We start from the raw sequence: 14,902 nt of genomic DNA, 5'->3' as shown, positions 1-14,902 counted from the left end.
TGAGGGATTGACCTCCATTGTGTGCATTTACAGCACATGTGTCCTACAAATGTGAACATTTGAATCAGGAGCAGGACTTAGCTCTCGAGTTTACTGTGTGATTCAAATAGGTCATGGTTGACCCGATTGCTGCACCTTCTCACCTACCCCTGACAATCTTTCATCTCCTCGCTTACCAAGAATGCGTCTTCAAAATATTCAAAGACTTGACTCACCATGCCTTTTGAGAAGAGAGTTCTCTCGACTCTCAGCCCTCTGTGAGTAAATATTTCTGCACATCTCCACCTTAAATGGTTGGCCCCTTACTTGCATTGTGTCTTTTTAAATTAATCCTTGTAGCCAGAAAAATACACATTGAATTGCACACAGTACCATTTTAACAGAGGAGCCCTACATTGTGTTAAATGGTAAAACTCTTCAATCCACATGAAAAGGTCTATCCTTCAAACATAATTGAAAATCCTGGTCTCAGTCATTGTTTCATTTAAAAAATCAATTTCAACAATGGAAAGTTTGATGTAATATTATTCTTTTTTTATTACAAAATGAAATGGCTACAACCATTGTGCATTTTTTTTTCTATTTATTAAACATATACATTAACCTGTACAAAACCAGTAATGTACACCAATGCTTTTTGAATAAATTAAGTCTTCAAGAATAAAACTTCATAGTTAAGAAGTGGTTCTACACTTAACATTGACACAATAGCAGAAATTTTTTTTTAATATATACACAATTTATTTGTTGTGCATCTTGATTTTTAGGTCACATTTGCATTCAGTATCAATGTTGGTGGTTTGGTGATCTCTCAGGATTATATAAATGAGTTAATTTACAATTGGTCCCAAATAATTACATAATATATATATTTACATGTGGTCATTGTGCTAGTACAGAATAGCTCTTTCCTTCCCAAGGCTCAATTGCTAACTATACTGCTGGAATCAAATCTGATGAGCTAATCTCAGTTTAGGATGCTGTTCTGAGCCACAGCATTGATCTCGGCAGCTGTAGGTAAGGAGGGTGAAAGAAATTCATGATTCTCACTCATGACTGCTAGCTAGAATTGTTTGCTGTCGTAAGCATTAGGTGAAGATAAAACTAAGATTGGCAATGCTGCCCAACTATAAGTAACCAGATTTTCACTCTATGTCAAGGTTCCCTCAGAAAGAATGGAATTTTAGCTGAGACACTGAAGCCATGGGACCACACCCCAATGAGGATAGATCTGGGGTAGTTGGCGATTAAGGAAATGAGAGATCAGAGAAAGAAACACAGCAGAGTAATGGTAAACAACAAGGTAAACAAAGCAAAAGATGAGTGTTAACAGATTCATTTTAAAGTACATTTAAAAAGCCAATATTGCAGAAGATCTTGAACACAGCTATTTATTTTCTGCACATTTAACTTACCAAGACATTTTACTTTAAAAAAAAAGAGAAGCTTAGTTCTGGCCATGGCTCTGGCAACTTATAACATTATGATCTGAAGATCGTGTGTTGCCATGCCAGGAGAGCTAGTTTTCCTCAATACCATGAGGTGAATTTTGCCTAAATTCATTACAGTGCAATGAAAATTTTATTTAATCTTATTTTATAAAATCACATTTATAAACCTTGAAACACATAAAAAAAAAAGAAACAATCATACTTAGGCCTGCATTTTGGCAGCCACTTAATTGGTTCAAAAAGAATTCATTGTCTTCACTTTAAAATGATCATTTTCTCCCTCTGTATACTGCAATCCTAAGAAACATGGATGGTGAAAAGTTCATCGGTTATTGATAAAATTGTGCTTGATTGAAGTGTTTTTTCCAATAACCCCACGTATGTCACATAATAACTAACATACTTGCTCTTCATTATGAACACTCCATACACCTCAAAACATTGCAGATAACGTCTGTGTCGGAAAGACCAATTTAATAAGAAATAAATTCCCACCCCTCCTGCAGGGCTAGAAGATTTTCTCTATCCCTCTGAAGGGCAACGTCGTTAAGGGAACTTTCTAGAACAGTAAAGGGGAGTTGCCACCCCTTCCATCTTTGGGGTGATGACCAGTCCTGGGGACTCGATGTAGTTTGTATCATTTGGCATGTTGTGCAGAGTGTGCTTGTCCAACATTGCCGTAGGAGTGACTCAGTTGGTATAAAAGCTGTAGTACCCTGTATCACTTCCATTTTCCTTCTCGTATTTCTCACCATTCTGATTGGGGGGTGAGTTCTCAGTGCTTGAGGTATAAGGAGACACTTTCCTCCGTTTGCAATCTGCCTCGTACAGTCCCGAATCGGAAGAATCAGCCGACTTAACGGAATGAGGCTCGAGCCAAGACGAGTCCTCCGTTTCTTTGCTTTTCTCCTCTATGTTGACCAGCGTTGGCCTGGTATCGGCCACCGGCCTGTACCAGGTCAGTGCGGAGCCAGGCTTGCTGTGGTGAAATTGAGAGGGTGCCCTTGCACCCCATGCATTTCCTGAACTGAACGGATGATCCTGGTAGTAGCCCAGAGGATGGGGAGTTGCTTGAAGAGGAGGGAAACCTTTCATACTGTAAGTCATAAAGGCATTCCCAGCATATTCTGGATCATAGGAGCCGAAATCCAGTCTGTTGCCACTCGGCTGTTGTACTGGTGACACAAACCATCGGTGAGGGTTTGTAATGTCTTCTCTGTGTTTAGATGTGTGAGACACAGTCCGATCACCATTGTAGTACCGACCTTGAGGCAAGGCATTCATGTACTGGTCATGTAGGAATGGCTGATACCGTGTGCCTGGAACCAGCTGCTGGCAGTTTGGTTGATCCGGTGGAGAGGGGGTCAGTCGATCTCCTTCAGAACTCCCATACATTCTGAAAGAAACAATCCAAGGGGGAGGGATTCATATGAGGGAAGGAATAGGAGAAACCCAATCCCAGCGTGTTCTGTTATTCTATGAAGTTATGGCGTACTTCAGTAAGGCATTTTGACAAGGTTCCCTATGGGCGACTGAATAGCAAGGTTAGATCTCACGGAATACAGGGAGAACTAGCCATTTGGATACAGAACTGGCTCAAACATAGAAGACAGAGGGTGGTGGTGGAGGGTTGTTTTTCAGACTGGAGGCCTGTGACCAGTGGAGTGCCACAAGGATCGGTGTTGGGCCCTCTACTTTTTGTCATTTACATAAATGATTTGAATGCAAGCATAAAAGGTACAGTTAGTAAGTTTGCAGATGACACTAAAACTGGAGGTGTGGTGGACAGCAAAGAGGGTTACCTGAGATTACAACAGGATCAGGATTAGATGGGCCAATGGGCTGAGAAGTGGCAGATGGAGTTTAATTCAGATAAATGCGAGGTGCTGCATTTTGGGAAAGCAAATCTTAACAGGACTTATATACTTAATGGTAAGGTCCTAGGGAGTGTTGCTGAACAAAGAGACCTTGGAGTGCAGGTTCATAGCTCCTTGAAAGTGGAGTTGCAGGTAGAAGGATAGTGAAGAAGGTGTTTGGGATGCGTTCCTTTATTGGTCAGACTATTGTGTGCAGGAGTTGGGAGGTCATGTTACAGGACGTTGGTTAGGCCACTGTTGGAATATTGCATGCAATTCTGGTCTCCTTTCTATCGGAAAGATGTTGTGAAACTTGAAAGAGTTCAGAAAAGATTTACAAGGATGTTGCTAAGGTTGGAGGATTTCAGCTATAGGGAGAGGCTGAACAGGCTGGGGCTGTTTTCCCTGGAGCGTCGGAGGCTGAGGGGTGACCTTATAGAGGTTTATAAAATTATGAGGGGCATGGATAGGGTAAATAGGCAAAGTCTTTTCCCTGGGGTCGGGGAGTCCAGAACTAGGGCATAGGTTTAGGGTGAGAGGGGAAAGATATAAAAGAGACCTAAGGGTCAACTTTTTCACGCAGAGGGTGGTATGTGTATGGAATGAGCTGCCAGAGGAAGTGGTGGAGGCTTGTACAATTGCAACATTTAAGAGTTATTGGGATGGGTATAGGAATAGGAAGGGTTTGGAGGGATATGGGCCGGGTGCTGGCAGGTGAGACGAGATTGGGTTGGCATATCTGGTCAGCATGGACGGGTTGGACCTAAGGGTCTGTTTCCATGCTGTACATCTCTATGACTTATGACTCTATGGCTGAACTACAACACAACTCAATGTCCCCACCTTTGCCTTGTATCCCTCAATATCTTTGAATAACAAAAATCTTAGAGTTAATGATTGTTCGGGTGTAAACTATTCATTTAGCAGAGTGTTCCGAAAGTCTATCACCATTTGTTTGAAAGGTCATTTTCCTTATTTTACTCCTCAAAGATCTAGCTCCAACGTTTAGATTACAACTCCTGTTATAGGGTCCCCAAAGAGCATAAACAATTTCTCTTTAGCTCGTCTATCTAATTCTCTTAGTATCCTGAAAACTTCAGATCAAGTCAATTGTTAATCTTCTGTAAAGTAGGGAAGACATTAGTTTTCGTAACCTTTCCTTCTCAACTTCTTTAACTCAGTCAAGATATCATTCTCCTGAAGTTATAGTGCACTCCCATCAGAGTTACTACATCCTTACTACTTCTTATAACACTGACCAAAGGTCTTGAAGCACAACTGTGTGCACTCTTGTCCACTAAATTAATGAATAGGTAATTGGATGATTAGGCATGACTTTCTGAAAATACAATGTTAGTTCTTTTCAAATAAATGGTGAAAGAATTCTACTAAATTCTATAGCATACGTAGGAATTTCCTGAGAAAAGTTGTAGAATGGCATCCTTTGGGAAGGAAACATTATTGTTTGATTGCAATGGGTTTTGGTTTCTAAATGGCAAGCCCAACAATGGAAAAGTGAAATGGAGTTGATACTGATTTCCCTCATGCCGCTCATTCAGGTCCTCAGAAGACCAGGCCAATTGCTAGGAACGCAACTTCTTCCTTTCCATCTGCATGTAACCCAACAAGATGATTCCTCTGTGGATGAGCTGGTCTTCAGGGAGCTTTGCATCGGTACGTTTGTTAGCTTAGCTTTTAACCTCCTGCAGTGACTTTGCACACATCTTGCGAATTAATCCAAGGCTGTTGTCAATCTCAATGAGCGGAGATGTCCCTTGGATTTTAATTCGAGATGCATTCAGAATGGGTAGGATGTGAGGAAGACTTAAGCAGGAGTCTGTACTCAGCAGGACTTCCAGTAAAGCAGGACAGTGCAGCTTTACTTCTCGTCTGAGAATAGTGGGAGTGAGGCATCAATGCCACTAGAAAACCAGGGGAATGTGATACCCAGTGGGGAAGTTGGGATATGGAAAGGGTATGGTTGAGGAGCTACTTGTGTTGGTTGGGACAGGCGAGGCTGGGCTGGGAAGCCTTGAAGGACCTGGAGTGGTTGAGGGTGCAGATGTTAGAGTTGTATTGGGGGGAAGATTTCCTATCCACTGAGTTTGGCTAAACTGGAAACGCAATGTGACTCAGCTTGTCCAGTGTTTGTTGTGACCCTGAAAGCAACTATTTCCTAATCAACCTGCTCAGAAATGCTGCTACACACCTCTGGACCTTGAACACATGCATGAGAAAGGACCAGCCAAGTTACTGCCTGCTCCATCCAATCAGGATTGGGAACTTTTACTGCCTATTTTCTTACCAGTGCAATTTTAAATGTCTATCATCCCTGTTTCTGGCAAAGGTTAAAAACGCTCCCTTCAATTCTGCTCAGTATAACCTCAAAAAATAATTGAGCCTGTGAAGATATGATACAATAAATATACTTACGAGTCAAAATTGTCTCGGAAGCCTTTAGCAAAAGGATTGTGGTCTATTTTAAGTTGTGTGATCTGGAAAAGAAATATTCCATAACAGTTACAGGCAGGTATCTTTCCCCTTACACTTCCAAACATTGCTGCAGCTTCATTGGTGATTATGATGCTGAACACATCAGTTTTCTGTTTAATGGAAAATATTTTTGGTTGCAACATCTCTTTGATCCTTTCACGCCCAATCTGGCCTGAACCATGCTGGAGTTCACGATGACAAAGTACCACTCAGTGATGTAACACACTGGAGAAACTCAGTTGATCTGGCAGCATTTGTAGAGAGAGAAACAGAGTTAACATTTCAAGTCCGAAATGACTCTTCATATTCTGGTCTCTGAAGAAGCGGTACCCCTGAGCCTAACCACTCCAAGTGTCTGACCGGCCGTACATAATCCTCTGGACTCATATTGAAGGCTGTCCTTGCTTTAGTGTGTTGGGACCTCCACACTGAACAGTGTTTGCCTTGTGTTTACTGAGGATTACTCTCCTTAGACTTCGAGACATTGCCATTTAGCAGAGGCATGAATGATGTGTTTGGTGTCTACGCAGTTGGCACACGGTGTAGGTGTGAGGCTGATGAAGCATGTTGCCGTACAGTGTCACATCCACCACCACCAACCAACCAACCCCCCCCCCCCCCCCCCCCCCCCCCCCCCTTGACTGAACACTGCTGGCAGCCAGGATAGGCTGCCCGGCATTGGGTCTACACTAAAAGGGAAGGCAAGACAAAAGCAAGGTGCGTGCCTTTCAGCTCTGGGTGGGACAGCAAAGAGTGAGAAGGCAAGGCAAGGCTGTGAGTATCCAACTAATTGCAAAGTGAGTGAGCACAAAAACAGCAATCAGGGACCTGAGAGGCGGCCAGATCCAATCCACAAATTGTCTTCCGGAGCCTGTACACAAAATGTGCTGGCACTAACACTCCAAGGTCATGATGTACTCCAAGGTACAGCACTGGAGAACTGTATTGGGTCAGAGATAGGCCATGAGGCTGTGATGAGGCTGGTGCATGTCCAACGCCAACCTCCATGGATGAGGGATGGATATGGTCATTGCCTGTGGAGTGTGCCCTGAGATGTTGGCAATTGCTGTCCAAGGTGGAGGCCCAGAGGAGCTTGTGGTGAACTGGAGACACCAGATAACCACTCTGACTTTCACTGAGGGAGCTGTCACCATGTAGCTTCTATTTTTCTTTTTTTTTACAGAGTCAGTCCCCTAAACTAAAGAGATTTTAAATCTCCTGGTTATAGTAGTCAGCCAGGGCTTTTCTGATTGTCCCAGGTGAACAGTACACACTGACTGTGGCCCAGCCAGCACAGAGTCAGTCTCCTAGACTGAGGGACCATGTAACTTCTATTCAGTAAGTAGGACAATGGAAAACTGCGATTAAATGAGGTGCAATTAATTAATAATGAGACGTTAATAAATCCAAATCGGCTACTCATTATTCATTCTCCTCCGGGTTGGGGAGTTGAACATTTTGCTCAAGAATAGCGAATCCCCTTACTGCTGATATCACCCTATTTACCAACTTTCTCAGCAAGGCCCAAGTCATTCACTTGCTGGAAACATTCCACCCAGAGTTAACATTTTGAGTCCATTTTGTGCTTTTTTGGTTCCAAAGAAGTCATATTGGACTCAAAAATGTTAACTCTGCTTCTCTCACGAGAGATACTGTCAGATCTGCCGAGTTTCTCCAACAGCTTTTTTAAAAATTTATAGATCTCTAATGAGCACAGCATTTTGTTTTTATCCTAACATATTATTCCAGTTGCCATTAGGGATATAAGGCTACATTCCACTCTCTAGCCCTTCTAACCCTCCTCAGACAGCCTGGCTAACAAAAATAAACAACGGGCTTGAAATTTTTACCAAGGTCAACTCACATCAGCATTCTGGTAAGCGGTAACAGCGATGAATTGTGTTTCGGGGAACGTGAAGGCTTGCATTTTCGTCGTGAGGTATGGGTCTTCAGTGCCGTCCTCCTTCACTTCCACAATGTGAAGCCGTGGCTGGTACTTGTGTAGGGACTGCAACACAATCATCTGCAACAGAAAGGTAGGAGGCAGTGATGGACTGGGGGGATGGGAGCAGGACACTCCTGGGAAGACTCAAAGCTCAAATACATACGGCGAACTCCAGCTGATCCTCACTAGAGTGAAACCTAGCACCCAGGGAGCCATGCCTGAAGATGACACATTGGCAAAGCCATTCTCTCGTCACCTGCTATCCAAACAAAATTTGACCTCTGCCCTTATTGGAGGACAGTACCAAGTGGTGGGTGGGCTGATAAATTTTGACCACTGAGCTAATTCACAGATACATTTCAGGAAGGGGGTTAGAGCTGGGGGCATTGAAGGAGAAGGGAAAAAAAGGTGCTACTTGGCATAATTTCTCTCTGTGAGCCTTTAGCTCCATTTTTAAAGAAAACCTTTCTTACAAGCTATCAGGGAATATTCCCTTCCCCCATATCTGTCAAAGATCCTCTCAGACCTCCAGTGTTGGTTGAATATTTATCCCCAAATCTGGGCACAGCCAAAGAGAAATGGTGGCAGAAATATCTGAAGTCAGGAGCTAGTGAAGTGGGAATTAAAGATCATGACCCTAGAAATAGCCACCCAGTTTAGACCCTTCAGCCCATCGGGCTGGTGTAAAACACGCACTTTTGAATCCAAAACTCCTCTGAAGGGTCTTCCAGAGGCCCAGTGGGAGCTGAATCCCGAAGTTCGAGTCAGAGCAATTCCAGGTGGGGATGTGTGGTTGAAGTGGAAGAACGTGCAGCTGAATCTACACAGACCCCACCTTAAAGAAAATGCAATTAATTTTCGGAATGGATTTTCTTACCTGAGTGACATTGTTAGATGCTCCTTTATTGTTGGTCAACTTGAGCTTCCCAAAGGAAATTTCTTGGCGCATCCAGTGTGCCCCTGTGTTTGGCGAGTCTGGGTGGATGTATGTCCGATTGCCTGCAATGGAACAATTGTGCCCATATCATCAAATCAGCCTTTAAGCAGATGCAAGGACATTTTTGAACTGACTTCATGAGGAAGGAATGACTCATGACAGGACTGCATGCTGCATTTATCTGAATTTTAAATGAGTCACTAATGTTTCTAAGAAAGAGGATTTAGCATATGCTAAAAAGTTAACAGGCACCTACTTGCAGTAAGGATGGATTAATGCATCTGGTGATAAATATTTGTAGTGCATTATTGCAATTTTACTGGTTATTTGATTAGGGCACGTGTAAATGAGGCGTTGATTAATGCAAAGCTGAACTTGGGTTTCCCAGAGAAGCAACATAAAAGTGGTCTATTGACCTTTAGGATGTGTTACTTTATACCTTGCTAAGAGCAGGACTGGCTCCTGCTGTCTGGGTTTCACACTGCTGACTACAAGCCTGAAGTACTTTTTAAAACAGAGACACTCTGCTCTCTAGGATTAGAAACCCCCAGCTAACTTGTCTGTTCACTGCAGCTGACGGATGGTCACCCAACCATCAGGAGGCAACATTGCTGTTTACAAGCAGTCAAAATCAGTTTAGTAAATTCTGCAAAATAAAGATAATAAACCTATTATGTGATGTGTGGTTGCTGCTGTACAATAATAAAAATGCAGCAGCCACTTTGTGCACAAACAGCAAAATGAGAATGGTTGCTGTTCTGTTCCAAGTGATGTTGGTTGGAAGCACTGACACCAGGCAAAACTGCTCTGCCCTTCTTCAAATAACATCACCGAACCTTTTGTATCCAGCAGAAAGGGCAAAGGGGGACATCAATTCATAAGTTTCTCTCTGAGTGACAGCACTTCTGACAGTGCACCGTTCCCTTAAAGCCACATTGGAGGAGTGTTGGCTCAGATTTAATGCCTGCACGTGGGACTTGAACCCATTTAGCTTCTAACTCGGAGACAAACGTGCTACCTACTTAACTGAAGCTGACAACTTGACATCTGCTTCTGCTGGATGTGCAGCCCAAGAGAGAACACTCACGAAAACAATCCCTGCATTTATTTTTGCTTAAAAGACTCACTGTGCCAGGAAATAAACAAATGGGGCTTCACACACCAATGGCCTCCAACAGCACAAATGAGATCTCATCTAAGGTTCCCCTCTAGTGCCTCCAAATAGGAACCCACCCAGGCACAGGCCGGTCACCCACCCTCATATGCAAGGTTGCCTCAGAAAAGAGAGATGGCAGGGAGATCACTTAGCATGCCTCTGACTTAGGGAATTTATTAACTCAATCGAAAGATGTGCAAGTTAGGTGAATTGGCTGTGCTAACTTGCCCATAGCGTTCAGGGATGTGTAGGTTAGGTGCATTAGGCAGGGGTAAATGTAGGGGAATGGGTCTGGGTGGGATACTCTTCGGAGGTTCAGTGTGGACTTGTTGGGCCGAAGGGCCTGTTTCCACACTGTAGGGATTCTAATTTCAATTCTAATTCTAATTCTAATTGATGTTCTGATCCTTTCTATTCAGGAAATGGACATTGTCACAAATGGAACCTCCCTAATAGTTTAACTAGTATCCAAGGCCATCAGAAAGAGATCAGAAGTCACATGACACCAGGTTAGCATCATAGAGTCAAACAGCATGGAAATTGACCCATTAGTCCAACTCGTCCATGCCGACCAAATATTCTAAATTAATCTAGTTTCATTTGCCAGCATTTGGCCCATATCCCTCTAAACCTTTCCTATATATGTACCCATCCGGGTGCCTTTTAAATGTTGTAATTGTACCAGCGTTCACCACTTCCTTTTTTTATAGAATCCCTACAGTGTGGAACCAGGTCCTGCAGCCCAACAAGTCCACACTGACCCTTTGAAAAGTAACCCACCCAGACCCGTTCTCCTATCCTATATTTAGCCCTGACGAATGCACCTAACCTACACATCCCTGCACACTACAGGCAATTTAGCACGGCTAATCCATCTAACCTGCACATCTTTGGATTGTGGGAGGAAACTGGAGCACCCAGAGGAAACAGGCACGGGGAGAATGTGCAAACTCCACACAGTCACCTGAGGCTGGAATTGAACCCAGGTCTCTGGCACTGTGAGGCAGCAGTGCTAACCACTGAGCCACCGTGCCGCCCTGTGCTCATTTCTTACACCCACAACCCTCTGTGTGAAAAGGTTGCCCCTTAGGCTACTCCTACATCAGGTGTAATTTCAAATAAACCTGTTGAACTATAACCTGGTGTCATGTGACTTCTGACCTTGCCCACCCCAGACCAACACCGACACCTCCACCTCAACATTAGAAAGAGGTCCCATGCAGACAGGAAGTTGCTGATTGCCTTTCCCTGGTATGTATTGCATCTTAGTGAAAATCAGAAATGCAATAATTTTCTCCAGCACCCCTAGCTTAAGGATAGAAATGCCCATCCAAAGGGCATGCCATTTCTGACTGGAAGAAACAAGAGAGGTTTAGTGCATTTCCCTGATAATTAAGTTTCCTTAAGCCTTGGCATCTGGAGACTACACGTCAGGTCAGTGTGAATACTGAAAGTGTTAAATCACAGGAATGTCAGCTGATGAAGGCATTAGGAATCTGGTGCATAATGTGCAAGGAAACAGCTGCTGTAATACTAGCTTAATATAAAATAAAGGTTTGGCTGGAAAATATTACAGTGCAATGGTTGCCGAAACAGCGGATCACTGTCGGAAAATTCATGATTCATAGAAATTGCCTGTCTAAATGTCTGAGGGAACAGAGAACCCCAGTTATTAGGCAATAAATTGGGGTGGATCCATTTATTTGCTTTTTAACAGACTGGCTTATTCTATCCTCTATTGGAACAACATTAACAAGTGTCTGTGTGTTAGGAAGAAAATCTCCCAACCCCAGGCAGTACACAGCCCCATAAAACATTCCAACTCCTGAGGTCCTGAAAATGTAATATTCCTGATCTATGGGTTTGTTTTCTTTTGAATTTTCTGGGCATGGAGTTTGGAATTCTACTTGTATGTGAAGTATGACCATTTCATTGCTGCTGGACAATTTGTCTTACGTGAACCAGTGTGATTCTGCAATACTAGCCTCCTTTGTGTATCTTAAAACTGATTTTGGAAACGTTTTGGTGGGGCACCTTTCAGTTTAGGAATTGGACAAGCCTTACACATTCAAAAGCAGCAAATCACCCAACTATCTGAGTAGATCATCAGGCTCAATTCTCCAGAGTTATTATTGCTGTTAATTTGCTTAATGGCTTAACAGTTGTAAATCAAGCTATGATGCATCTACTCACTCAAACAATAGCTAATATGTTCTACTCCCTTGTGAGTGTACAGATGAATGGGTGCCTTAAACTCTAGCTGTTAATGTAGCCATTAGCAAGTAATTAAGATGAGGCAATGTGATCTTAAGCTGCATTTTATGACACTACTGTTGCCAGCAGTCAATCTCGATGCCAGACTGTGACAGTGAATAGGGGGGCCTATATGTGTTGATAGCTCGGTGAGGCTATGGCAGAGCTATTCAATTGGATTTTTCTTTAAAAATGAAAGAACTAGAAACATCAATCTGATCCAAGGTTTTACAAGTAAGAGAAACAAAGTGCACAATCAACGATGATTAAAAACTTGCATAAATCCTTCCAAGAGTCCCGTTTTTAATCAAACCACAGAACAGCATGGCACAGAAAGTGGCAACTCAATCCACCTATCAAGTCGGTTCCAGCTCTTTGACAGTGATTTTCAATTAGTCCTTCTCTCCCATTCTTTCCCCAGTACCCTGCAAAGATCTACCTTCTAGGAGAAAGTGAGGACTGCAGATTCTGGAGATCAGAGTCAAGAGTGCAGTGCTGGGAAAGCAACGCTGGTCAGGCAGCATCCGAGGAGCAGGAGAATCGATGTTTCAAGCATAAGCCCATCATCACTCATTCCTGATGAAGGGCTTTTGCCTGAAACGTTGATTCTTCTGCTCCTCGGATGCTGCCTGACCCGCTTTGCTTTTCCAGAACCACATTCTCAACAAAGGTCTGCCTTCACTATTTCTCTAATTTCTTCTTGGGCCTCCTACATTTTGGAGCCTTGCCAACATCATGGATGGTGTAGAAAAAGAAAATCATTAAAATGGTACCAGTGATTGCGAGGCTTTGATTATGAGGAAAAAGTGGAGCTGCTTCACCAGAACGAAGGAAGGAATCTGAGGGTGATTCAAAATAACAATGAGTTTTGATAAATGGTGAATCCAGTTACGCTGTTTTCACTGAGCGAGAATTGACTATCACCACCAATGATCAGTGGGAGAAATCAGCAAGTTGTTCAGAACAGAAACAAGAAATGCAAATAGAATCTGTAGGATGTGGAAAGGGAAGTGGTAAAATATTGGAAGAATCTAGGGAAAGGGCATGGGAAATGAAATTCATTGGAAACCTCTTTTGGAAAATGAGTATGTTAAGAGTAAATGGCTTGCTTCCGTGCTGTGAAATGATCAATCTGCCGTCCGCTCGGTAACATTGTCAGTCTATCTGCTACAGTCCCTGATGCTAGGCGATGATTGTCTGTTGCCTGGTTTAGTGATTCGAATAAGTCGAGGGTGTGTTGCTGGAAAAGCACAGCAAGTCAGGCAGCATCCGAGGAGCAGGAGAATCAATGTTTCGGGCATAAGCCCTTCATCAGGAATAAGCTTGTGGGCCGGGGGAGCTGAGAGATAAATGGGAGGTGGGTGGGGTTGGGGGGTGGGGGGCAAGGTAGCTGTGAATGCGATAGGTAGATGAAGGTGGGGGAGAAGGTGGTAGGTCGAAGAGGGCGTAGAGCAGACAGATGGGAAAGGTGATGGACAGGTCAAGAGGACGGTGCTGAGTTGGAGGCTTGGGACTGGGATAATGTGGGGGGAGGAGAAATGAGGAAACTGGTGAAATCCACATTGATCCCTTGTGGTTGCAGGGTCCCAAGGTGGAATATGTGGTGTTCTTCCTCCAGGCAGCCTATGGGGAGGTGTGGATGCAGGTTTTGCACTTCCTGCAGTGGCAGTGGAAGGTGCCGGGAATGGGATGTGTGCTGGTGAGGGTCATGGATCTGATGAGGGAATTGCAGAAGGAATGGTCTCTCCAGTGCGCTGATAGGAGTGGATAGAAATGTGTCTCTGATGGTGGGGTTCGTTTGTAGGTGGCAGAAGTGGCAGAGGATGATGTGATGTATAAGGAGGTTGATGGGATGGAAGGTGAGGACCGGGAGTGGGGTGGGGGGGGAGGGTTCTGCCCTTGTTGTGTTGGGAGGGGCGGGGTCCAAGAGCGGAGGTACAGAAAGTGGAGGAGATATTGGAGATTATCGTCAACCACGTGGAAAAGGAAACTACGATCTTGGAAGAAGGAGGTCATCTGGGATTTTCTAAGGTGGACTTGGTCATCCTGGGAACAGATGCGGTAGAGGAATTGGGAATAATGATGGTGGTTTTACAGTAAGTAGGATGGGAGGACGTGTAATCTAGATAACTGTGGGAGTCAGTGGGCTTATAGTAGATGTCCGTGGTTAGTCGATTGCCAAAGGTGGAGATGGAGAGGTCTGGGAAAGGGAGGGAGGTGTCTGAGATAGTCCAGGTAAAGTTGAGGTCAGGGTGAAAGGTGTTAGTGAAGTTGATGAACTGTTCAACCTCCTCATGGGAGCATGGCATAGCCTTCTCCTGATTGGAATGAGGGCCAAGTGGACCTCATTGACTATGAGATCCTTGATTAGGTTGTTAACCTGGGCCAATCAGGGAACCGCTGGCTGATCAATATAAAGAACACCTGAGCACTACCGCACTTAGGCGGTAGTGTGGGGGTGTAAAAATAAAAAAAAATAAACAGGAGATTAGAGCCCGGGTGTCCTTGGAGAAGGAGCACGCGGTGTCCACCAACACCCTGGAGTTGTGACTGGCCACTCGAGTGTTTCCTTCCCTTCTGGAGAAATTGGACCATTTTGTGATTGTGAAAAAAAAAATTAAAAAAAATAAAGAACACCTGGTAGTGTGGGTTTAAAAAAAACAGCAATGTTAAGGGCACTGCTTGTCACTGGCCACTCAGGTGTTTAAATAAGAAAAAAAGAAAAAAGAAAAAAAGAAAAAAGAAAAGAAAAGAAAAAAAAGATAAAGAAGACCTCAGCTTTACCGCAGTTAGGCGGTAGTGTGAGGGTTA

At 43.7% G+C, this 14,902-nt stretch overlaps 1 protein-coding gene across 1 annotated transcript in view; it reads right to left on the bottom strand.

The window, feature by feature from the left end:
• Positions 1-571: 571 nt before the first annotated feature.
• tbx21 (T-box transcription factor 21) overlaps positions 572-14,902 on the bottom strand; it is a 41,145-nt gene continuing 26,814 nt past the window's right edge. Inside the window, exons 3-6 of the mRNA XM_072561400.1 lie at positions 8,623-8,744; positions 7,665-7,823; positions 5,741-5,802; positions 572-2,847 (exon numbers count right to left, since the gene is read on the bottom strand). Of these exons, the coding sequence (XP_072417501.1) occupies positions 2,142-2,847; positions 5,741-5,802; positions 7,665-7,823; positions 8,623-8,744 (1,049 nt within the window). The 3' untranslated portion in view covers positions 572-2,141. The remainder of the gene's footprint in view (positions 2,848-5,740; positions 5,803-7,664; positions 7,824-8,622; positions 8,745-14,902) is intronic.

The sequence above is a fragment of the Chiloscyllium punctatum genome, chromosome 42 (assembly GCF_047496795.1).
Source record: "Chiloscyllium punctatum isolate Juve2018m chromosome 42, sChiPun1.3, whole genome shotgun sequence".
Lineage (NCBI taxonomy): Eukaryota > Metazoa > Chordata > Chondrichthyes > Orectolobiformes > Hemiscylliidae > Chiloscyllium > Chiloscyllium punctatum.
This window is presented reverse-complemented; position numbering and strand designations above follow the sequence as displayed.